General features: G+C 35.9%; 1 protein-coding gene across 1 annotated transcript; it reads right to left on the minus strand.

Moving 5' to 3' along the window:
- Nucleotides 1-270: 270 nt before the first annotated feature.
- qdpra (quinoid dihydropteridine reductase a) lies at nucleotides 271-11,248 on the minus strand. The gene is made up of 7 exons (XM_051128296.1): nucleotides 11,076-11,248; nucleotides 10,798-10,890; nucleotides 10,021-10,117; nucleotides 9,222-9,362; nucleotides 5,166-5,274; nucleotides 1,838-1,921; nucleotides 271-828 (listed from the first exon to the last, which is right to left on the minus strand). The coding sequence occupies exons 1-7, from the start codon at nucleotides 11,160-11,162 to the stop codon at nucleotides 726-728; spliced, it is 714 nt and encodes a 237-aa protein (XP_050984253.1). The 5' UTR covers nucleotides 11,163-11,248; the 3' UTR covers nucleotides 271-725.
- Nucleotides 11,249-26,779: the final 15,531 nt, after the last annotated feature.

A 26,779-nucleotide genomic window follows, 5' to 3' on the forward strand; every position in this document is an offset into this window, starting at 1 on the left:
GAATTTTAGGGCATACCCGCATTTGTAGTTGTTGCCCTGCATCATATTTGTCAACGGTCAACTGTATGAAATATAAGATGATGTACAGGCCTGGGGGCGGGGCCAGCGCGTTAACTGCGTTAAAATATTTTAATTGCCTTATTTTTTTTCATAACTAACTATTAAGTTAATGGGTTAAACTGACAGCCCTACAAATAATTCATTTTAAGAATTGTTAAAATCTGAATTTATAAAACATTTCTAAATAATGACATATACCGACAATCAATATTGTTTTCAATTGTTTTTATTTTGTAAGTATGGTCCGAACTCGTACAGCAGCAGCAGCTACAACAAACTGGGGAGAAAATACTCTAAAAATACAGCATCCATACATGAAATTTAAACCTGTAAACACACACTCACACAAACTAAGGCCACTTTTTGGAATAGAAGACTGTACGTTTCACATACGACAGCGGCACACCTTTTGTTGTCAAGACAAAAGTCACAAACATACGCTCATCATCTAGACTCAACATTAAACATGTAAGTTAATACTTTGGCCAATTCAGAGATACTGTACTGTATTTCCAATGAGACTGGATGATTGGAAATGCCACATCTCTCATTTTCCATCCGCGTTCGTATGACCTCTTTCTCCTCTGCTGCACAGTATATTGGTAAACATTGCTCTCCTCTACTCTTTATGTTTTTGTATTTCTATTTTTTCCTCTGTTCCCCCTTTACTGGGCCGCCGAGGCTTCGGTTTTCCCCCCAGTAGTCACCAACTGTATGAGGCTGCCTGAGGCTGGCCGGCCTGACCCAGTGGCCCAGCTGTAGAAGGTTCTGGAGAGACAGAGAGAGAGGGGGGCATTGAGAGACAGGTGTAAAATGATGGTGGTGCGAGTTGGATGGAGAGAGAGCTAGATAATGAGAACGCAGATGGGAGGAGGGAGACAGAGAGAGGAAAATAAGACACGAACGACAAGCCTTGTCTACTCAGGAACATTCGGGAGAAACTGTAGAAGTTTCAAGCCCACTGTAGCAACTGAAGTGAGACTACACATTAATTACCTCTAACACAAAGACTATTTATACTCTTCTATCACTCATGTGCTTCTCTAATCCAGCCGGGTTTGCTGTGTCTGGGATTATGGAGTCGCAACAAATCCTCATCCTAATCTGTGCTGACTGGCAGAGGAGATTTTCCATACTGGCCACATCTGAGCGAAGCACAGAGATGCGTTCAAAAAGTACAATCGCTCATAGGTAGAATCACTGTGTGAGATCTTTTGAGAGGCATTTGTGTTAATATCAGCTCTGCTGAATATCAAAAAGCATGCGTTTCTCTAAGAGGTCTGTTCTTGGGTTGATGCTTGACATTATCCACTCAAATTCGGATGTAATTCAATCATTCATGCAGGGTATGTTTGCTTCTAAGAGGCTTTTACAGTTGCCTGTGGCTTTTTTGGTTAATATTACTGAATCAAATCAAATGTAACATTTGAGGAAGGTTTTTAAGTCCTGATTTAAAACACTTCTATTATGCGAAAGCGAGATATTCTGTTGAACGCAAATCTAGGATAATGATAATTCTAACATGAGACCTATGTGAAGTAATTCACAACAGTGGATTAATGTGTATTTCAAAATATTCAGATCATCTCCGAATAAAAGACATCAAGTTATTTGGAAGAACATTACTGCCCTCTTCTGGTGAGAAATGGCCACTTTCTGATTTATCCAAGTGTTGAGGCTTCTATTATATCCAAACAGGTTAAATCTGCAATTTACGACATTGTCAGCAAGCATAATGAAATCTGCTGCTCAGTGGACATGAGAAACCTGAACTCACTCTGCAATGTATTCCAGCGGTGTCCAGCTCCCAAAATCTGCGTCAGGCATGAATTTCCTGTTCATTGGTGTATCCAAGGTAACCCTGGAGGATGATGTCATAATGTTGTTATCTCGGTGGAAGATGAGACTGTGAAACAGAGCCTGCGGCAATAGCTTAGACTAGCATGGCCAACTCACAGCCCATATGTTCAGTTAATGCAAACAGACAGCAGTCAAATGTGTACCATGCAGGTCACTAACAGTACAAATGACTACAAATGCTCACACACACCAAAAAAGGATAGAATTCATTTAGATATGCATGTTATTTTATATTTAATACTGACCTGCATAAGATATTTCACGTAAGAGATGTTTGCATATGATCCACAAGAGAAAAGAATTGAATTTATAAAAATGACCGTTCAAATGTTTACATACACTTGATTCTTAATACTGTGTTGTTACCTGAATGATCCAGAGCTGTTTTTTTAGGTTGTTGTTGTTATTTTTTGTTTAGTGATATTTGTACACGAGTTCTTCAGAAAAATCCTTCAGGTCCCAAAATGTATTTTTTTTTTTTTTTTCAGCATTTTCATGTATTTGAACCTTTTCCAACGACTGTATGATTTTGAGATCCATCTTTTCAGACTGAGGACAACTCATATGCAACTATTACAGAAGATTCAAATGCTCACTGATGCTCCAGAAGGAAAAACAATGCATTAAGGACCAGGGGGTGAAAACTTTTGGAATTTAAAAAACAGGGTAAATTTAATGTTTTTTGCTGAATGTGAATATCTTCTGTAGCCTCTGAAGGGCAGTACTAAATGAAAAAAATATGATATTTAGACGAAATAAGAAAAATGTACACAACTTCATTCTGTTCAAAAGTTTTCACTCCCCAGCTTAATGCATCGTGTTTCCTTCTGAAGCATAAGTGAGCATTTGAACCTTCTGCAATAGTTGTGCATAAATCATTCAGTTGTCCTCAGTGTGAAAAGATGGATCTCAAAATCATACAGTCACAGGGCTCTCAAGCTTTAGAAAAAGTTTGGAGTGAGATTATATCTGTTAGGAGAGGAGCCCCTCGGCCTCACACAATTCTCTCCAGTTTTTGCTAGAAGTAAAATTTTATCTATTGTTCATGACTGACCAGCACAAAATAAAAACTATACCAACTGGTAAGTTTGATTAAAGTCAAATTCATAAAAAATAAAATAAAATGTCTTGTATATTTAAAAAATACAAATATAAAATATCAAAAATCAAAGAAATTTGGCCCCAAATGAGCCAATGAACAGCAGTGCTCAATGTACATATTGTAGGCCTACACATACAGTATTGCAGAATTTGCCCTGAACATGTCAAGCTGTTTGTGTGTGAGAGAGAAAGTACATGTTTCTGCTTATGAATGGCATCTTATATTGCAAGTGTTTGTTGCACATATTGATGTCTTGATGATAGTGGTAGGGCCTCAAACTTAACTAGTAACTAGTTACATGTAATAAAATTATATAATTTAATTACAAAATAATTGTAACTAATCGGTTACAGTTGCTGAGAATGTATAGTTAAATTACAGTTATGAAAATTACAAAGGGGTTACATCTGAATATTTTCACACAGATTTGATTAATTTCTTTCCTAAATTGCATTGACTGCTCTAAAATATGAGACAAAATGTTTCAGAAGTTTAGGACACAAAATAGGACACATGCTTATTCAATAACTGATTTATTTCCATATGTGGGTTTATGTATATGCTTTATTTTTTTAAGATTAACTGTTTTTTCCCCCAAGGCATTGTTAGATGCCAGTGTTTCCAGTCATAGCTATGCAAGGATTTGATTATAAAAATGGTATCATAGATATTAATCTACATATTCTGATTTTAAATCTGTATTTAACCTAACCTAGGACCTAAGGTCTGATTTTGTGGTGGCTGTGCTTTAAAATTAATTATTGTAATCTTAATTCAACTGTTAAAGGATTTTGTAAGTCTGACAGTACTAAGTGTTGAGTGCTACTGTAACCCTGCCTGCTTTAAAAGTTTCAAAAGGATTAACAGTTAAAAACATTAGTTAGAAATTTATTTAGTGCTTTCCTTAGTTTCCACTAGCCAAAACTTAATTAAAGCTGTTGGAGAGCTAATAATTTTGCATGAATTTGGCTATATTCCCCAACATCAGCTCTCACTATCTTTGATCACATGCAAGTGATTTCGTCCAGGAATCGTAAAATGAAGGAAAAAACAGAAGAATGGGTTACCTACTGCATTTATTTTGTTAGTTTTTAGTAAATACAAATGGCAACGTCCGCTCCGTGACCGCAACGCGACCACCGAAATACAAGGTGTGGCGTGAGAGCGTGTGAACTGGTTGAAATGCGTGTCACATGGTGAATGCGTGAGACTTGAGAGCCCTGCAAGTCATTGTTGGAAAGGGTTCAAATACACAAAAATGCCAAAAAAACAAAGAATTTGTAGGACCTGAAGGATTTTTATGAAGAACAACAGGCAGTTCAACTGTTCAGGACAACTATCACCAATAAAAAAAACAAAAACAAAAACACAGCTGTGGATCATTCAGGTAACAACATAGAATCAAATGTGTGCAAACTTTTGAGCAGGGGGCATTTTTATGAATTCAACTATTATTTTCTCTTGTGAACTAAATGTAAATGTGTTTTATGTAAAATATCTCCAAATAAACCAAATAAAAAAAGCATTTTGCATGATCCCTCTTATTTTGGTAAAATAATGACCATTTTGCAGATTCTGCAAAGGTGTATGTAAACTTTTGACTTTAATTGCATACACAACACAGATTAATGAATACTAAAAGACAGGCCTATGCACATTTATGCACATTTTGGTGTTATTGAGAACATGTTGATAGTAAAAATATGTAATAAATTGCCGTAGCTCTGAAATATATCTATGCTTTCACAACAATATTAAGCAAAACAACTATTTTCAACTCTATTAATAATAAGTAATGTTTCTTGAGCAGCAAATCAGGATATTAGAATGATTTCTGAAGGATTACGTGACACTGAGGACTGGAGTAATGGCTGCAGAAAATTTCCATCACAGGAATAAACTACACTTTAAAATATGTTAAAATAGAAAACACTATTTTCACTAAATATAATATTTTACAGAATTATTTTACTGTATTTTTTGATTAAAGAAATGAAGGCTTGGTGAGCATAAGAGACTTCTTACGGACCTCAAACTTTTTAAGAAGTACTCAATATTTTCATTGGATCTTGGAAGGAAGCATAACTAAAACAGACAGATCAGTGTATATAGACAGATATGATAGATTGACAGATGCTCTTACGGAAGAATGGCCACAGCGACAGCTCCAGATGGAAGACCGCTGTTCTCTCCAGCCAGACTCTTGCACAACTGATGGACTGCAGCCTTGGCCATGCCGTACCCAACCATACCTACATCCAGACAGAAATATAAAAAAGTGAATGGAGCACAGAGCCCTCTTCACATGTTGAGTGCTGCAGCTCTCGCTCTATAAAGCAGACTATGGGACACAATGCATGCGCACACAGCACTTGAGAGCATGCCAGCTACACAATTTGCCTAACAATATCTCACAGACAACAGCTGTTGCTTTGAGGTTTGGTCAATAATCATTTGGTTGGATGCCTCAAGCGGAGAATAAAATGGATTTTGCAATACAAAATAAGATAATTGAATTTGATTCCTCCTACGCAGACTATTTTTCGGTAAAGCTCATGTGCAGAAATACCAGTGTATTTAAAAGGGTCACATCATGAGGAATTAATTTTGATTTTCCAATGCACTTTGACATTTAAATTGTAACTTAAAGGAACAGCTGACCCAAAAATAAAAATTCTGTCATTAATTACTCACCCTCATATTGTTCCAAACCCATAAGACTTTTGTTCTTCTTCAGAACACAAATTAAGATTTTTTTAATTAAATCCAAGAGCTTCTGTCCCTGCATAGACAGCAATGCAACTGACACATTCAAGGCCCAGAAAGGTAGTAAGGACATTGTTAAAATAATCATTTTGACACCAGTGATTCAACCTTAATTGTACAAAGCTACGAGAATACTTTTTGTACACAAAGAAAACAATAATAAAAACTTCGACTCACATTCATGGGCGTACCACGACACATGTGTGGTGCTGATGTTCTGATGTAGAACATCCATCTCTCTTATTTCATTGTCTGTACATTCTGGTTTAAATAAGTAAGGCTGGGCAAAAAATTGCAAGTCATCCTCTCTGTTGAAATCTTCAGATATGTTTACGAAGACTGTTTTATGTACAGTGTGTGTTCTTCTGCTTGTAAACAATTCTATTTTTGTTTTCTTTGTTTTGATATAAAATCATTTATTTTATTTTACTTGTAATTATTTTGTTATCATTCTAGGGAATTGATAGGAGAAAGAAAATTGTAAAACAAAAAAGCAATATTGTTTACAAACACATTTTGTATAATGTACATTTTCTGTAATAAAAAGAACAGCAGTTTAAAAATATTTATTACTTTTTAGTACAAAAAAATTTATCTTAAAGGAGAACTTCCAGAACAACAATTCACAAATAATTTACTCACCCCCTTGTCATCCAAGATGTTCATGTCTTTCTGTCTTCAGTCGTGAAGAAATTATTGTTTTTGAGGAAAGCATTTCAGGTCATCCTGAAATTTCAGTTTGTGCAGCTGAAATTTCAGTTTGTGCAGATTCAAAGGACTCTAAATGATCCCAGCCGAGGAAGAAGGGTCTTATCTAGCGAAACGATTTGTCATTTTTTTTCGGAAAATAATTTTTTAAAATATTTTTTAAGCACAAAAGCTTGTGTAGCACAGGCTCTGGGATGCGCGTTCACGACGCTACGTATTACTGAATCAAGTCGAAAGGTCACGCGGAACGTAGACGGAACTACAGACCCAGTGTTTACAAAGCGAACGCGCAAAGACTAAGAAAGTGCAAGTAAGTTTGTAAACGCTGTTTACAAACCAAAAGGGACGATGTCCTCCTCTCAAGCTGTAGGATAAAATAAGATGGAGTTTTTCGCCATACTCAGTACACAGAAGATGAACTTACAAGTGATTCGTAGTAGTGATGGGAAGTTCGGATCATTTTACAGACTCGGAACTTTGAGTCTCGTTCAGCAAAATGAACAAATCTTTTTGAGTCATTTTGTTCATTTTAGCAAAATATAAATAAAATATTACGTGTTACTTCCCTAACACATCTACTGCTTACACAAATGTTGATCACATGACAAACAAGACAAAACTATAATGCTATAAGAAACAGAAAAGATGAATTCATTGTTTACCTGGGTCTTTAGTCTATGATTAGCTCACCTCACCTCTTATCTGACAAGTTTTTGGGTTTGAGTCGTTCATTCATCATGTGACAGCCCCATAAGATGAATGAACGACTCGAAAAACCCGAAGACTCGAAACAGGTGAACTAATTCCAGTACAGAACCTAATAGGATGTTGCGCATACGCGACTGAACAGATCACTCCCCAAGATGACTCGTTCTTTCCGAGTCACATTAAAGATTCGTTCAAAATGAAAGAATCGTTCAAGAACGACCCATTACTAATTCGTAGCATCGTGGACGCACATCCCAGAGCCTGTGCTATATGAGCTTTTGTGCCGATCGTTTGGCTAGATAAGACCCTTCTTCCTCGGCTGGGATCGTTTAGAGCCCTTTGAAGCTCAATGGGGCACCAATGAAGTCCATTATATGGAGAAAAATCTTGAAATGCTTTTCTCAGAAACCTTAATTTCTTTACGACTGAAGACAGAAAGACATGAACATCTTGGATGACAAGGGGGTGAGTAAATTATTTGTAAATTGTAAATTCTGGAATTGGAGGTCTCCTTTAAGGAAGCAAGGAAGGAATAAATGAATGAATGAATGAATGAATTATCCCTTTAAATACTAAATAAAAAATGTTAATATAAATTGATGATGGAGTATTACTGGGAATATTCTAGATTTTTTTTTAAATAATGTTTGTTTGAAACGTGTTTGTCTTTCCAGCTCCCCCCTCTCTAGATGTTTGTTGGTTTGGCATCTGGCATCAATAACTAGCAAGCCTGATGTAATAAGGGAGTAATTGCTTTTTTTCAAGAATTATTTTTTTCAGCCTCAAACCAAAAATGCATGGTAGCTGTTCCAAAAAAACACCCTTTAAAACCCACATAGCCAATAAGAAAGAGGGGAGGAGAAGCTTTATATTTTTTCTTTTCAATATTCTCTAAACCTTGAGAATTCAGTGTTTTGTGATCGTTTCAGCCATACAGCATGACCCCTCATACCTGAATGAACTTTGTGGGTCAAAATTTAATCACATGTTCTGTCTCTCAGGATTTGGCTTAAACTCTCTTTGGTATGTCTGATATCCAGACTGAAGTTCAGCTTTGAGGTTAGTTGAACACAGCATACCAGGACTTTGCAACTATCTCAGCTAAGCACAGATTGTATGCTTTATATTTAAAGTTAAATGCATAATTAAAACATATTCTAAAATAAAAAATAAATTCACCTAAAAATCATTCAAAAAGCACCATTAGATATTCTAAGGGTTTGTGTGGGACTTTATTTAAGAATTTATTTTTACTACTCTTAATTTTCTATTTGAATTTAGGTTGGGTTTTACCTCCATCAGAGCACCACTATTTCAGCTTGTGGTGTGACTAGCACATGATCATGTACGGTTTTAAAAGCTGACAGCCCTATCAGAAATGTTCACCAGAGCTTGCTCCTGTCTCTTTGAACAAGATACATCAAACGGTCCAACTAGAGGTTCCCTTCATATCATATCAAAGCGGTGTTCTTCGCTGCAGGGCATTTCCTGTCTAAATCAGTTCTGTGTGGGTAAGGAATACAAACTCCTAAACACAGTCCACATGTGTTGCCGTTTCCAAAAAACCTGCTGACTCATTCCCCCTCCCTGGCCCCTCAGCCAATGAGAGCAGTCTGCTGATGCTGAAGGTTCTGAATAGGCTAGAGGCGACCTCTGTTGTGTGCCGTATTGAGTTTTGTCACTAAAGACATAATGACATGAGTTGAACATTTCACATCTGAGGCTATGAAAAGGTTTGCGATGAGTACAATGAAAGTGACAGCCAAAACTATATACAATTTCAATTGCAGCCTTGCTGTTATAAACAAACGCTATTACTGACTTCACACACCTAAGGGGAAAAACTCATGAAGACTGAAGTGTTTTCCTACATAAATGATATTAGTTAGCCACCTTCACACAATAAGTTCAAATTTTGAAGTGTCCTCAGGTAAACCTGTGCTGAAAATACATTTACAACGTGTTTTCCAGCAGCCAACACATCTCAGGAGTGTAAGGATAGATACTCCTACTGTACCTGGAGTGCCTTCCAGTGAGGCCTTTGCTCCAGAGAGGGTCAGCAGGCCTCCTGGCTTAAGATGGAGCGACGCAAGATGACTGGAAATGGTGGAGGTCCAAACACTCTGTTTCCACATCATATCAGAGTTCTTATACAAGTCTAAAACAAGTAAGAGAGAGAAAAAGTTTATATCACTCCAGTAAAACCAATTATATTATGAACTGATTGAAATCTATTATTTGAAATGTGACCATGGACCACAGAACCAGTCATAACGTATTACCAAATAAATGAGCTTTCCATTGATGTATGGTTTTTAGGATAGGACAGTGGTTGGCCCGAGATACAACTATTTGAACATCTGGCAACTGAGGGTGCAAAAAAATCTAAATACTGAGAAAATTGCCTTTAAAGTTGTCCAAATGAAGTTCTTAGCAATGCATATTACTAATCAAAATTATGTTTTGATATATTCATGGTAGGAAATTTAAAAAATATCTTCATGGAACATGATCTTTACTTAACATCCTAATGATTTTTGGCATAAAAGAAAAATCAATAATTTTGACGCATACAATGCATTTTTGGCTATTGCTACAAATATACCTGTGCTACTTACTATTAATTCAATTTTACTAATTTATTAATAATAGTATAGTACTCTCAGCTCTGTATAACACATTTAACCATGTTCCACAAAAATGCATCAAATAAATTCATATAAATAATTACATAAATTTGATAAAAATAACTTTCATTTCATTTCATAAATAAAAATAAATGTAAAATTCTGGGATGACAAATAAGGTGTGCTGACCTTTTGAGCTACAGTTTCCTCCAGCCCATCCTCCTGCCACACAAACAATGGCATCGACTTTGTGTTCCCCCAGCAATGTGGCTACATCTGACGTCACCTGCATCAAATCACTTTACTGATGAGACAATACTCTACTAGGCTCTGTTTCAATAGCAATTAGTTCCAGTGTATGGAAAACAACAGTGCAAACTTAATGCAAAAAGACTCTGCTCATGACAAGGCCAAATTTGATGCTCAGTTTCACACTTGTAATTTTAAAAGGAACGAGCAGCATTTAATTCTCCGGTTATGTTGTTTTTGAAACCGACAACCAGTCATAATCTGTCTCAGTACCTCATTAAATATTTATGTGCTTTGTACAGTAACGAAACATTCATACTATGTCTGAGGAATACAAAAGCAGACTGCAAACCTTTTATCTGCAGTGATGAGGAAGGTTTATAATGTCTCAGGGTTAACAATTTCAAGTGTGAAAGCACAATAGTGTAACAAGACCACAAAACAAGAGACACAATGCTGTGGCATAAAGAGGACACCTCCAATGGGTGCCTTAGAACTGAGACTATTATTAACAGCATCTGAAGTCAATGGCAGACACAATACGGCCAATAATGAGAAAAGATTGCTTGTCCAGAACACTGGGGATGTCGTGACAAGACAGGAAATTACTTTGGCAGTGTAAATGGAAAGTAAATGGCAGCATGACAGGCAATTTAATAAGCCCTGTGTGCTGACAGACACACGGCGAGGTGACGTCAGGACTTTGGCTCCACCCACCTGAGCGGCTTGATCGGTGAATGACTCGCAGAGCTTCACCAGGATGTTTGCGTTCGCTTCTTCATTCGCGACGACGTCAATACTGGCAACCCACTTTAACAAAAAAAGAAACACGTTTTAGATAGCCTACAAGTTAGAAATACATGCTGTTGAAATAAACATGCAAGCATAATAATGCAAAAGCCCAGTTGCATCAACAGGTGTCAGTTTCAGCTCACGCACCAACTCACAGTGACTCGGCTCCTAGAGAATCATAATAAAGAGGCGTTTCTACTCACCCAGCCTTTTGACTTAAAATAATGCACACATGCCGAGCCGAGTGCTCCTTTTCCTCCGTAAACAAGGACACGGTTCGCAGCTGCCATGGCTTTTCTCCGCTGTGAGACGCTTCAGCAAAGATGATGAGTATCCTCTCCGCGCACAGAGAGAGAGAGAGCGAGTGAGAGAGAGAGGGTGGGATACACACGCGCTTGTGTAGCGGTTAATGATTGGTTCAATCCAGCATTCCGCCCTAAACTCCACAGAAAATGAAAGCCATCTTTAGAGAAGATAAACCTAAAACAAAACCCAGCTAAAAAGATAAAAAGTTTAAAACACAACAATCTAGTCACACTTTTTATCTCCCGGATAGATTAATTAATTAATTTATTTTTGCAAAGTGATTTTTTAGACGCATACCTTTTTTCCATTTGAACACTATTACCCGAAAAAAAAAAAAATTTACAACTTTCCTCATATCCTGACACTTGAAAAACGGCCTACAAACATCTATTAATCTATTACCAAAAAAAAGAAAAAAAAAAAGAACTTTTAATAGGCTACATTATAGTTTGAGTTTTCGAACTATTATAGACTGTATTTGAATCACTGCAATATCTACGACCTGAAACCAACATTATTGCCCTTTAAGCATGTACATAAAAGAAGTACAAAGTTCTCTCATTTCACTTGCCAAGTCATGGTGATGTAACTTCAGCAGGCCTTTCTGTAGGCTACAAGAGCTGTAAATCAAAATCAGGGGGAAGAGAAAAAAGGAACAGGGAAGTGCTTTATTTATTTTATTTATTTTATTTTATTTTATTTTTATTTTTTTTTTTACCAAATTACACACTGCAAGTCACCCTGTTAATACACGTCATTTCACACTTTTCTTACACTGTTTATTTAACATTCATTTCTCAACTTTTTTTTTTTTAATAAATAAAAGAGTGAAATGGATGGGAGTGTTGAAGTACCTGAAGAACAAAGAACAACATATGTGACTCTGGACCACAAAACCTAAACTTAATTTAATAGCTATAAAATACATTGTATGGGTCAAAATGTTTGATTTTTCTTTTATGGCAAATAAGGATAAGAATATGGATAAGGCAAACAAGGATTAGGATAAGTAAAGGTCATATTCCATGAAGATAAATTTCCTACCGTAAATATATCAAAACTTAATTTTGTTTAGTAATACATTGCTAAGAACTTTATCTGGACAACGTAAAGATGATTTTCTCAATATTGCAGTCAGATTCCAGATTTTCAAATAGTTCAATATCTGCCAGATATTGTCCTAACAAACCATACATCAGTGGAAAGCTTATTTTATTCAGTTTTCAGATAATGTATAAATCTCAATTAAAAAAAAAAAAAAAAAAAAAGACTATTATGACTGGTTTTGTGGTCCAAGGTCACATACACACTTAAAAATATGGTGCTTCAAAAGGTACTTCACAGCGACGCCATAGAAGAACCATTTTTGGTTCCACAAAGAACCATTTAGTCAAAGGTTCTTTAAAGAACCATCTCTTTCTTACCTTTTTATAATCTGGATAACCTTTTTTTCACCACAAAGAACCTTTTGTGAAACAGAAAGGTTCTTTAGATGTTAAAGGTTCTTTATGGAACCATTTAGACAAAAAAGATTCTTCTTATATGGCATCGTGAAGCACCTTTATTTTTAAGAGTGTATAGCACTGATAAGCTAAAGATGGCAATGAAGAAAACTATTATGATAATGTTAGTAAGTCAGTGGTAGTAAGGAATGTAATTGTGCAAGAGTTCTTGATACATTTTGTATCTGTAGTCTAATCTAATTCACAGCCACACAAACGCTGCATGTAATTTAAAGCTTCATTCACGTTGATTACTTGCATTTAATACAAAGCTGAATATGTCTAATTTTGCCACAAGAGAGCAGCATACTCCTGTGAAGAACCAGAGATGGCGTGAAAGCACTTCCCATGTGCTCCTGAGAAAGGTGAGACTGAGAACAGGGCTCCAGATATGATTTCAGCTGATTTGTTGCATAGTATAGTGCATTTCTATCAAATATGCAGTATACATTACGCATTGCAGCCTTAAGTAATGTGTTAAAGATCACCAGTCTAATTGCTTTTAAAAACAGATGTTATCTCTGCATCTTCAAGAGAGAAGATCAGCAGCATATTGCCACGAATGGCTTTTGGGTTTCATATTCAAACACTTGGGTCTCAACAGGCAGCGGAGCAGAGTTATTAATCCAGAGGGAAGCCTCTCTGTTTGAACCTATGCTCTTTCTACATTCAATATTCACCAAAGAGTTTCTTCAGGCTCTGCAGGTCCCCTGAGTGAGTGATGAATACATTAGGAGAATACATCATGTTTTTGAGAATGACAACAACAACAACTGTAGTGCTGGAAACACTGAAAATCACTGCTGGAGCTACAATGGTTCTTGGCAAACAAAAAACGTACGCTTATTTTTGTGATTTCTTTTTTTAGTTTATATTAATTTATTTATTTTTATTTAATTTATTTATTTTTTTTGCATTTTTTTTTTTTGATAGGACAGGGGTGGGGTGGGATTGGACTAGGTGCACGAGGCAGGATTCGAACACGGGACACCCGAAGCACAACCGCACCTATGTCGGCGCGCTGCCAACAAGGCTATCGGTGCCGACTTTTGTGCAGTTTTTAATGATATCTGGAATACATGAAACGTGAATGAGATACAGAAGAGTTATAATTAAATTATCAGGATGTAATTAAGAGCAATTAGAAACACACAGGATCTTTACTTAAGCATGATATAATGAAGTCAAACAGCTACAAGTTTTTTAATGAAATTCCTGTTATTGCGTGAGGCCAAAATCTATCATCAGTAAAAAGTTTTTGAACAGTGAGACATTTAATGTTTTTAAATAAGTGTCTTCTGCTTACCAAGCCTGCATTTATTTGACCCAAAGTACAGCAAAAACAGTACAATTTAGAAATATTTTTACTATTTAAAATAAATATTTTCTACTTGAATATATATTTAAAATGTAATTTATTGGTGATTTTTACAGCTGAATTTTTTAGCCTCATTTCTCCAGTCACATGATCCTTCAGAAATCATTCTAATATTGTGATTTGCTTTTCAAAAAATCATTTATTATTATTATTATTGTTAAAAACAGTAGATTTTTTTAGGTCTCTTTGATGAATAGAAAGTTTAGAAGAACAGTATTTATCTCAGATAGAAATCTTTTGTAACATTTATTATTTATCACTTTTATTTATCACATCATCACTTTTCTATCATTTCTTCAATTAGAAATATACAGGATCTTCACTTCAGCCTGGTATAATGAAGTCTATAAGCTATAAGTTTATAAATGAAATTTCTGTTATTGCGTGAGGCCAAAATAGTGCTTTACATTGCAGCAGATGATCATCCAAGCTCATGGCCAGAATTTTGATGAGTGAAATGTTATGAGGAAAAGCCATGGGATTGGATTTGCTTGTCTTTGTCATATCTGTGGCCGTCTTCATTTGTCTTATTGCATTAACGGGCTCATTGCTTGCCGTCATGGCTGATAATAAGATGTCATGGCTGACAGTCATGCCACTGTGGGCCTCACGATTATGAAATTTGATGAATTCAATCTAGCCAGGGCGCTTTTCTAATCAAAGGTTGTGTAGATTTTGAGAAATACTCTACCCATCAAATCAAATGCAATGTTTTGTTTATATGACTATACAGTGGATTCTCATTTTTTGCATCAGTTTTTCCACATTAATCTACAAGCTTGACAAAATGTGTAAAAATTGTCATACTTTCTAAATGTACTGTAATTTCACCATCATCACATTTATATGTATTACAGTTTTTCTCATTTGCCTTGGCTCAATTCTCAAATGATTTTTTTCCCCCCGAGTTCAGATCTCTGAACAATTAGCGTCTTGTTCACACCAGATTGGAATTTCTTATTGATTTGAGCAAATTGCAAATGCTTTGGCACATGTGTGCAAACAGTAAGTACAACTGTCTGCAGTTTGCACAACTAATTGCATATGACTTCAAAAGTCGATTCTCACTTAAACTGTCAAACACTTCAGAACTTCTCAATCATTTTTTACTGTGTAAGCCATCACATTCAAAACTATCCATTCAATTATGAAAAATTTGTATACATGCATGTATATTCCATAAATATCTGACACTGACATTGTTTGTAATGTCTGCTAAAGTGGCAAATGACCTCTAATCGCAATCCAATTTGAATCAACCATTCAATCATTTAACCAATCAAGTTTGGGAGCATATAGATTGCCCACAGCACAATCACTGCTGTAACGTTTTTTTTGAGAATGGAGGACTTTCACAACCCTGAACTGCAGCAACGTGCTCGTGGAAGAGCAATTGGAAGACGTGTAAGAATACATGGTGGTGGTGTTAGAGGAAGACATAATAGAGGAAGAGGTGGAAATAGAAGAGTTAGATTCTCTGATGAAATCAGAGCCACACTTGGGAATCATGTCATAAATCGTGGTTTTACAATGGAAGAGGTTGGTACAGAGAGTACAGCCTAATGTAAACAGGTCCACAGTGTCATCAATTGTGCAAACCTTTCGTAGGGAAAACACGTAAATATGTGTATATATATAGTTTTGTTTTGTTTTACAGTATGTAAAGCATTTTTATAAACAACAATATTGCAAAGGTAAATTTCTATTTGTACATTCTATAGAACCGCACAACAACCTCGCACTGGTGGCAGAGCAGCAGTATTTAACCATCAGCAAGAACAAGAAATTTGCAGCATGGCCATAGCCAACAATTCCATCAGGCTAAGAGAGATCCAAAGTGCAATCATAAATGACAATAATGTCTTCGCAAATATAAATTCTGTCAGCATTTCCACCATAGACGGAGACATCAAATGACTATGAAACAACTCTACAAGATGCCATTTGAGAGGAATAGTGAAAGAGTGAAGGAGTTGCGGCACCAGTATGTCCAGGTAAACTATTGGTGTGCACTTAGTGAGTTTTACTGTACTTCTAAGATGCCTGTATTACTTGAAGTTTTAGAAACTCATAAGAAGAGAAAACATTTACTGAACTCTAGAATAAAAATAAACTTTTTGCTTCTGTGTTTCTTCGTAGAGAATCATGGAGTTAGAAGGACATGAAACAACCCACATTTTTGTTTTTGAGGACGAGGCCGGGTTCAGTCTGTCCAAGGCTGGAGACGTGGTCGCAATCTCAGTGAACACCGAGCCTCAACTGACACACCAGGCCAACGTGGTGCCAATATTACAATGTGTGCTGCCATTTCAGAGAATGGTGTGAGCACACATATTCCACATACTGGGCCCTATAATACCCGACTTCTCCTGGCCTTCTTAAACACACTTTACAGAGACCTGATTCCAAAAAAAGAAAGAGGTTTAGTTAGACCACATTTGTCTAATTATGTTGTTGTCTGGGATAATGTCAGCTTTCGCCGAACCAACATTGTTAGGGACTGGTTTGCTGGACATGAAAGGATAACAGTGGAGCTCCTTCCACCATACTCTCCATTCCTAAATCCAATAGAAGAGTTTTTACAGCATGGAGGTGGAAAGTATATGATCATAGACCACAAGATCAGATGTCTCTGTTGGATGCCATGAATGCTGCATGTGAGGACATCACAGCTGATCACTGCAGGGGATGGGTGCATTCAAGGAGATTTTTTTCCCCGCTGCCTGGCAATGGAAAACATCAGACGTGATGTTGATGAAAATCTTTGGCCTGACCAACAGGAGCAATAGGATGTCCACCAAGAAAATTTTTTTTCATGGATGTTATTTGTTATTTTTGTGTATTTGTGGTAACATAAGAAATATGAAATGTACAGTAACTGGACAAGCAAGATTTCACTTTACATGTAATACATTCATACAAAAATAAATGTACTGTATAAATACAAATGTTAATATACTTTTTTTTTCTACATACTATTGACTCTTCTCAACAAATATGAGATTTTTGTATAAAACCTTAATTTCCATGGTTGACTGTCATGGTGAAAAAAAACAACTAAACATTTTGACCAGTGTGGCTCACACGATGACAAAAATACTTTATATTTTGCTGGCCTTGGCCAAATGACTGACACGATAACTAGGTTTTGAAGCATGAATGAAATGTTTTGAGTGAATAACTACATTTTGCAGACATGCAATAAAGTTCTGAAGTTCCTGCAAACAGTTGTGACATTTGCACTCACAGTTTAGAGTATGTTAAGACTGTTTCGAAAGATGTGCCAAAGCAATTGAGAAAAACTGTTATCACACATAGCTTCAGAATTTGAGGTGACCTTGAAAAGTGTAACAGAAAGTTTCTTTGAAGACTTGAAAGTACATACTCGAAAAAAACACCAGTGGTCAAAGTCTCAATAGCACACATCGTTCTGTGCACATCTTATCTTTTGTACATTCTTATCTTTTCTAAGTGAGTGGGGTTTGAGACGAATCCGGCCCTGATACTTTTTCTACAGATTTATAGTACAAGGGTCTCTATTGAAGCGCACTTTTAAAAATAAATTTAATGAGTGAAGTCAGAAAACAAATCACATCACGACCACAATCTCACTCTTCCTCTGTCTTCCTCTTGAACCTTTAATTGACACGCCATGGCACTGGTGCAAAACAGACCTTAACAAGCAAAACATTTCTCCAGACTTTCATGTGGCGGGCATAATCGACATCCTATCTGAGAGGGGCACTCTGTAGGACGCACAAGGTTGTTAGATTACAATGAACTCACTGACTTGAAGACCGGAATCTCTCGCTGTGTGCACAATCTTAATGGGCCATGAAAGAAAAGAAAGAGGGATACAATAAAAACAAGATATTTGTCCTCTGCTGCATCTTAAGAGAAACAGCGGCCTATTGCACGCCCGCTGTTTTCTGGGTTAAAAGCGCAGAACCTCAAAGAACATCTGCTGCTTGAGTAAACAGTGAACTTTACACTTGATTCATCTTTGTATATGTGAATTTTATCTATTGCAGTGGATTGCAAATCTGATGTGTGAACTGATGATGATGCAATTTGATAATCTACAGAAGTTAATGGCCTCATAAAACTTAAAGTGTAGTTCTGTGGATTTTAGTCCATGTCTGTTAGCTTTGTTGAACAAAATTAAAACTATACTGGCATAATTCATGGATTTTAATTCATTTTCTAAATGGTTCATACCACTCAAAGTGACAGAACATTATATCCTCCTATCTGACATTGTCCTTGCTGAACACCTCCCTTTATCTCACGCAGACAGAGTGTTCATTAAATTCATAAGTGTCATGGAAGAGGTTGGTCAAACCAGGGCGGAGGTTTGACTGATTTAATGAGTCTGCTCGCGAACGGTGGGATGAGTTACAGAGAGTCTGAACCTAAGCTGATTCATTTAGTGCCCACCGTCACTCAATTTAATGGGGAATTAAATTAGATTGACAGACAATAGGCATCACAGTGGGAAAGCTGTGATTTATAATCATTTTCTCCTTCTTACAGGATGCCAAATGCTCCAAGGGTAATAATACTAATACTGATACTCATTATAATAACAACAATAATAAAACAATAGTGCATTTTTTAAAAAATATATATATATTTTAAATATACATAATATAAACTTATACATAACTTTATATTTTAATTATTGACCATTTTCTCCTTGCACAGGACAAAATGCTATCTATCTATCTATCTATCTATCTATCTATCTATCTATCTATCTATCGAGTATGTAATTTATTTATGATTTCAAAGGAATATTACTTCAATCACATGATCAGAAATCATTCTAATATTCTGATTTGCTGCTACAAAAACATATATTATTATTATTATTATTATTATTATCATTATTATTATTATGTTGAAAACAGCTGAGTAGTTTTTTTTTCAGGTCTGAAAAAAAAATCTGAAATAGGAATCTTTTCTAACATTATTTATTATTATTGATCAATTAAAAATACTGACTCCATACTTTTGAATGGTAGAGTGTATAATTTTACAAAAGCTTTTTATTTCAGATAAATGCTGATCTTTGGGAAATGTACTCAACTGTTTTAAATATTGATAATAATGAACGGCAAATCAGCATATTGGAATGATTTCTGAAGGATCATGTGACACTGAAGACTGAAGTAATGATGTCGAAAATGTAGATTTGATCATGGGAATAAATTATGTTTTAAAATGTATTCAAACAGAAAGCAATTCTTTTAAACAGTAAAAATATTTCACAATATTACTGCTTTTGCTGTATTTTGTAAATGCAGGCTTGATGAGCAGAAGAGACTTCTTTAAAAAACATTACCAATCTTTTAAAATCTTATTTTATCCCACATTTGCTGCACTTTAAAGAGGTCATCAGATGCCTATTTTCCACAAGTTGAAATGATTCTTTAGGGTCTTAATGAAAAGTCTATAATATACTCTGGGTAAGAAAATTCTCAATGGTTGTGTAAAACAACACCCTTTTTACCTTGTCAAAATGAGCTCTGCAAAAATCATCCCATTCTGAGGGGTTGTTCCTTTAAATGCAAATGAGCTCTGCTCGCCCCGCCCCTCTCTTCTCTCTTTAGCCGCATTTAGCGCATTTAGCGCATTTAGCGTGTTTAGCTGCCAAACTTGCTAACTAGCACTTTATTAGGAAAGGTGATTGTAGAGATTCATAAAAAAAACCCTTTTACTCACTTCTGCTGTAGGTGAAGCTGGATCATGAATGATTTGCACGAACATAGACGCATTTATGTAGATCGGGAGGTGCATTCCCTTGACAAACAAACGTAATCCACTGCATCTTCAGCGGCTCAGATGTCGGGAGTAAATGACGACCACTACGTTCATTATTACATTTAGCAACACAACACCTCAATTGCTCAATCTGAGATATTTTTGTCTAACTTACATTCCTGCTCCGGCCTGATCGAAACAATGGAGGTCGGACTGTGACAGCTGATCTGAGGTAAGACGCTTATGTCAATCAACTATCGTGGGAGCGTCACACCGACAGGCATCTGAGAATGGCTTGATTTGAAAAAGATGATATTATTTTCACAAATTAATTAAAAGCCACTGCATGGATTTTTATCATTATAGGGTAGATTTGTACATACACTGCCAACACACATTAATGTTCAAACAACATGAAAAAGTGAAGTTTGCATCCAATGACCCCTTTAAATCTGCTGCTTATAAACAGGTGAAAATAAGTCTGAACATTACAATAATAACTATTATTAATAATATTTTTTTCCCAAAACAAGTTATTATTGCTATAGCATACAGCACTAACAAGAGTCATATGACATTTCTGTGAAACAGGCTAGCCTATGGCATCTACACAAAGGCCAGTAAGTTGAGCACAGGGCGAGATGAATCTGGGAGGCAATTATGGATGACATTCTCTGATGTTTGCTTGGTGCATACCTCTGAAGGAGGCTCTTCCCCGAAGAAAGGTTAGATAGCAGCTCAAACATACTCCATCTCTCCTTATATATAGTTGCTGGTGTGTATGCCACTGACTTTGATAATAAACATGTCAGGGAGTACATTAAGTGTTCATTATTCTTCTACCTGTGGCATCATTTTGGCTCAAGTTCAGTTAGTAAACAAGATATGTGGTAAATATCATCCATAATTACCCAACCAAAACTTTCCCTTCATCAGACCAAAAGTTTCTCTTCATCTAGCCGTCCTGGTGGTGCCGGTGCTCCTGGTCCACTGGAGCTGCACTGACTAGATCAAGGGCTTCAAACTCCAGCTTCTTCAGTTCTTTCATCCTGAAAAGACAGAAACATCTTTCTACTAAAGCTGACCTGAACTAAGTATAGAGCTTTGAGTGTGTGTGATGGACAGATGATGGGACCTGCCTCGCTTCTCAAAGAGAAGAATCTTTTACAGCTTGAAAATTTTACTGCAACACATGCAGTAGTCTTGGATTTTTATCACACCTATGGATTTTTGAATATTTTAAAAAAGGAAAAGGAAAGCAAGAAAATTCTGTCAACATTAATGTTTTAGTGAGTTCACATGAAAGAAGGTTCAGGTTTTTTTTTTTTTTTTTAATTTGTTTTGTTTATACAAAAACTCCAAAACAAAGATCCAAAACAACTGGACTTAATTTACTTTCACTCTGTGGATCATTATTATTATTATTATTATTATTAATAAAAGTAATAATAATAACATTAACAGACAATTTCCCTTTCAAGTTATTAGAATTCCAGATAAAAGGTTAAATGCTTTAAAGGTGCTGTAAGCAATACGTTTCAGAATAGCCTACACAGCATAAATTGTCCCTTTGGTCTGATACATCAATATTGAAAGCACTGATACTGTACTTCAAGACCTATTCTCTAATTACACTTCCAGCTTTTTCACTCCCTTCTCTTTGTCAATGCTAATAAGACATGTATCCTATATCATTTAGCAGGAAACGGTGGAGAAAAATCCATTTAAAACGATTTATCAAGGTCAAGAGGATACCAGAGATGTCTGGACTGAAAATGAAACACTTACTAACAGTTTTACTCCAATATCTATAGGGCCCTATGATTTCCGTGATGCAGAATCCAGTCATAAAAATGGAATTTACTGTACAATGTGGAATGTCATGGAATTTGCCACATTTTGAATGAATATATCAAACGTAAGTCAGTACACTTAAATCTAAACGTGATATGGACTAATATCTGTGAATATTAAGCTGCAAAAATACTACTTAAATATGAATCCTGCATGTTCTGCCTGTCTCTATTATGTGAATGAATGACGCAGCTGCACGGTTTCATTCGGCAGACACTCCACTCAGTAAAAACTCATTTCAGGGAGGTAGTAACTAAGCTGCAGCTTCCCACTTTATTAACTTTCTAACTTGTCAAATTAAGTCAAAAAGACAAGTCCAAAAATGCTTATAACAGCTTGTTCTGGCAACGTGGTGGTGGCTGTGACCGCGCCCTCAAGTCACATTCGCGTCGCCAGAGTCTCACATATTAAAACACTGTTCTTAACATAATATTCACCAGAAAAAAAAAAATATATATATATATATATATGTATGTATGTATGTATGTATATGTATATATATATATATATGAAGAGTTCAGATGCAAAACCAGCTAAAAGCCATCTCGGTCAAAAATGAGATAATGATACTGAGTGAATGCTCCTGACACATAGTATACGTCCATCAAATACTTTTACTTCAACTTGCTAAAGTTTGCAGCCTCAGCCCAATCAGAAGTACCAGTACTACAGAAGTACCAGAAACCTATACAAAATAGCCAGAAAGAAATCTAATTTTAAAGAAAAACGTCAGATGGATTTAGAGGCTTTTGCATCTGAACTCTTCATATAAAAATTTATTTTTTTGTAAAACTTTTATTAAATTGCTGTTTAATTTTAATTGTGTAAGTTTCATGATTTCAATTAATAAGTCATTTGTTATTTAAAAAAAATATTTAACTATTAAAACAGAGCCTAGAATAATTAAAACAGGGGGAAAAAAAGGGGAATCCAGAAAAAAAAAAAAGGGAAAAAATAAAGTGGGTTTTATAGACCAATTATCAGTTTATAAACATTCGGGATGCATGTGTATCATGGTTGCAGAAAACCCAGGAGAGATAGCCTTTACGGCTAGAGAATTACACGGATACAGTACAAAATAGTTAGATTTAAAAAGAATAGAGCTTGTCACTCAGCGATTCAACGAAATTGACGTTAGATAGTGGGATACTCTTTCAGATCCAAAACAGGGATGATGTTTCTTTGTGGGCAGTTTTCAAGTGGCATGGAATAAAAAAACAAAAAAGGTAAATCTGATTTTATATTTTAAAATTCTGACTTTATGCTGGCAATTCTAAGATTATATCTCATAATTCTAATAAGGAAAAACAACTCGTCATTCTCCCTTTTCCCCTCCGGTCAGTTTATATCCCACACTTATGGTTTTTTCCCCTCAGAATTGAAAAACTCACCATTTTTGAGTTAAATCGAGTTATAAAATCCGAATTAGGAGATATAAACTTGTATTTGCGATAAAAAAGTCAGAATTGTGAGATAAAATAAATAAATGTTATGAAAAATGTAACAGGTTTAAATAATATTTCATGCTGTAACTGTAGGGCTAATACAATACTTATTAGCCCCCGTACTTTCTAACTTACATCTAAAACAATAATATATTGGTAATGTGTCCGTGAAAGCAAATCTTGTACATCAAATTAGCATCTGTTGCCAACATACATGACTGGTCTTCTGTTACTCTGAGTAGCTCAGCTCTAGCAAAACATTCAATAATGCTCTTTTTGAGCAATTTACTTGTTCCCAAGTGTTCCAAGCAATTTATTTGTTCTCCTGCAACCCTTGAAGCACAGAATTATGCTCTTAGATTTTTAATAGCCCTCTTTAATTTTACTTTCCCATCCATATGGAGTTCCCGGCAGATCTGTCAGTCTATTTCAGATATCTTTCAACCAATAAAACTAATATATCACCAAAATGCTACCATTTGAATGTGAATTTAACTGAATTTGGTCTTCTTCTATCAACCTTTGTCTTTCCAGACAACTGTTATAGAGATCTAGACCTTTATGGCTGGCTCAGTGGCTCTCATTAGACTTTGATAATGTTTTTCTTCTTGTCGAATGAGCTCTAAAGGCAGCTCTATATATCATGATGCCCTGTCCTTCCTCTTAGCACGGCACTTTGAAGCCCGAGTTGTGAGGTTTTTCAAAAGGCCCATCGCACCGAGAGTATTTGGATGTCTTTAATTAATGGCGATGTCTCAATCAATCCCTCTGTTCTTTGCCTTCATCCTTTCTGCCATTCTCCTTTGAATGCAGAACTGTGAGACATGATATGAGTTGAAAGCCCTGTTTGGTTTTGATTAGGTTTGTTCTATGCCAGGCTAACTACGCTCCTTCATGTTTAGAAGTGAAAGGCTCATTTTATTTTTCTTATTATGAGTGCCTGTCTGCAATTAATCACCTTAAATACTTAACATGATTACAAGGACAAAAGATAATTAAAATGATGAAATTTTTTGCAGCTCAAACATCCAACTTCTTGAAGGTTATAAGCAATTGCGTACTCAATTTTTCTTGATCAAAGACATGTAATACTGTGAAATTTAACTTTTACTTCTCATCAACTTTTCTCAACCCTTCCTTTCAAAATATAAGTATTCATTTAACAAAGAAAGGCAGTAACTGCCGTTTAACAAATGTTTGCGCTAACAGTAATTTACTTACATTGGAAGTCTATCGAGTGAGATATTCTGGAGGATGTAAAAGCAGAAATGTGCAGCTTAAAGGAGAAGTCTACTTCCAGTACAACAATTTGATTTACAAATAATTTACTCAACCCCTTGTCACCCAAGATGTTCATGTCTTTCTGTCTTCAGTTGTAAAGAAATTATGGTTTTTGAGGAAAACATTTCAGGATTTCTCCATATAATGGACTTCATTGGTGCCCTGATTTTGAACTTCCAAAATGCAGTTTAAATGCGGCTTCAAAGGGCTCTAAATGATACCCGCCGAGGAAGAAGGGTCTTATGAATTACGAATTAGTAATGGGTCGTTCTTGATCGATTTCTTTCATTGACTCGAAAAGAATGAGTCATCTTGAGGAGTGATTCGTTCAGTCACGCATGTGCAACATCCTTTTCAACTGCGTCCCAATGTGCATACTATCCACACTATCTGCCCTAAATAGTACTGAAAATTACTACTATTACATAGAATTTAGGATGGATAGTATGCACATTGGGATGCAGGCTTAGGTTCTGTACTGCAATTAGTTCACCTGTTTCAAGTCTTTGGGTTTTTCGAGTCGTTCGTTCATCTTATGGGGCTATCGCGTGATGAATGAACGACTCAAACCCGAAAACTTGATAAGAGGTAAGCTAATCATAGACTAAAGACCCAGGTAAACAATGAATGAATCTCTTCTGTTTCTTATAGCATTATAGTTTTGTCTCGTTTGTAGCATGATCAACGTTTGTGTAAGCAGTAGATGTGTTAGGGAAGTAACACGTAACATTTTAATTATATTTTGCTAAAATGAACGAAATGACTCGAAAAAAGATTTGTTCATTTTGCTGAATGAGACTCGAAAGTCTGAGTCAGTAAAATGATCCGAAATTCCCATCACTACTATGAATCACGTGTAAGTTCATCGTCTGTGTACTGAGTACGGCGAAAAACGCCATCTTATTTTCTCCTACAACTTGAGAGGAGGACATTGTTGTACCTTTTGGTTTGTAAACAGTGTTTACAAACTTACTTGCACTTGTCTTTGCATGTTCACTTTGTAAACACTGGGTCTGTAGTTCCGCCTATACGTTCCACATGACCTTACGACGTGATTCAATAGTACGTAGCGTTGTGAACGCGCATCCCAGAGCCTGAGCTGCATGAGCTTTTGTGCTTAAAAAGTGTACACATTTTTATTTTCTGAAAAAAATGACAGATCGTTTCGCTAGATAAGACCCTTCTTCCTCGGCTGGGATCATTTAGAGCCCTTTGAAGCTGCATTTAATCTACATTTTGGAAGTTCAAAATTGGGGCACCAATGAAGTCCATTATATGGAGAAAAATCCTGAAATGCTTTCCTCAAAAACCATAATTTCTTCACGACTGAAGACAGAAAGACATGAACATCTTGGATGACAAGGGGGTGAGTAAATTATTTGTGAATTATTGTTCTGGAAGTGGACTTCTCCTTTAACATTTAATCTAATGCAAAATATATCCCCATATTGTTTTGTCTGTGCTAATGTCATACAGTAGATGCTGTCACATACTTTTTTTCATGCTGACTGGTCAATCCTTTTGTTGATTTCCAGTAGAGTAAGTATTTCATGTTTTTATGTTGATCGATTTAACATACTGGTCTTTATAGGCAATGCTGATTAATTCTGCCAGAGCTGAAAGAAATCTGATTACAAGTGATTAACCGCACAATTACAAAAAGCCATTCAATAATACACAACTAGGCAACAGCAGGACTTATCTTTAGCACACTGTTGGCATCACTGTGACAATTTTGACACTAGTAACGAATAAATAATAATAATAAAAAACCTGATTTTGCTAAAATCATTCAGAACAAAATGAAACCTTGTTTGTCGTGTAATGCATTTATCAGAACTGAAGTTCACTAGGAATGCTACTATATGAACATGTTTGCCATTGTAAAGATAAAAAATACAATAGATAAAACAGAAAATGCACTGTGGAATAAGATAACTAGTATTGACTTAAAAAATATCAGTGCTGTACTGAATACCTTGCAAGCCATTTTATTATTATCTTCGTGCTTTATAATAGTTTGATGGGACTGATATTACTCTATTGATATCATGACAGTACAATAATCACTCAAAACTTGCTGCAAACATGCAAAAACTACAATAAAAGCAGAGCAGGTATCAAGGTGGATCATCTGACAGGCCGGAAGCGTGTCTGAAAAATGAGACTTGGAACGATCACTCTGAATAATACCAGGTGCCCCCACAGGAACTGACGTTTGGAAGTGACTTGTTTACCACACAACTTCTGCCGTAACAGCCTCATAAAACATCCTCTCAAACCAACCTTGCTGTCATATTCATAGCCTTTAAGATCCCTGCTCTCTTTCCTAATAAATTCTTGGCTCTCTGTTTAGTGCTGAGAGAGACAAAGAAGTG

Source organism: Labeo rohita, chromosome 14, assembly GCF_022985175.1.
Source record: "Labeo rohita strain BAU-BD-2019 chromosome 14, IGBB_LRoh.1.0, whole genome shotgun sequence".
Classification (NCBI taxonomy): domain Eukaryota; kingdom Metazoa; phylum Chordata; class Actinopteri; order Cypriniformes; family Cyprinidae; genus Labeo; species Labeo rohita.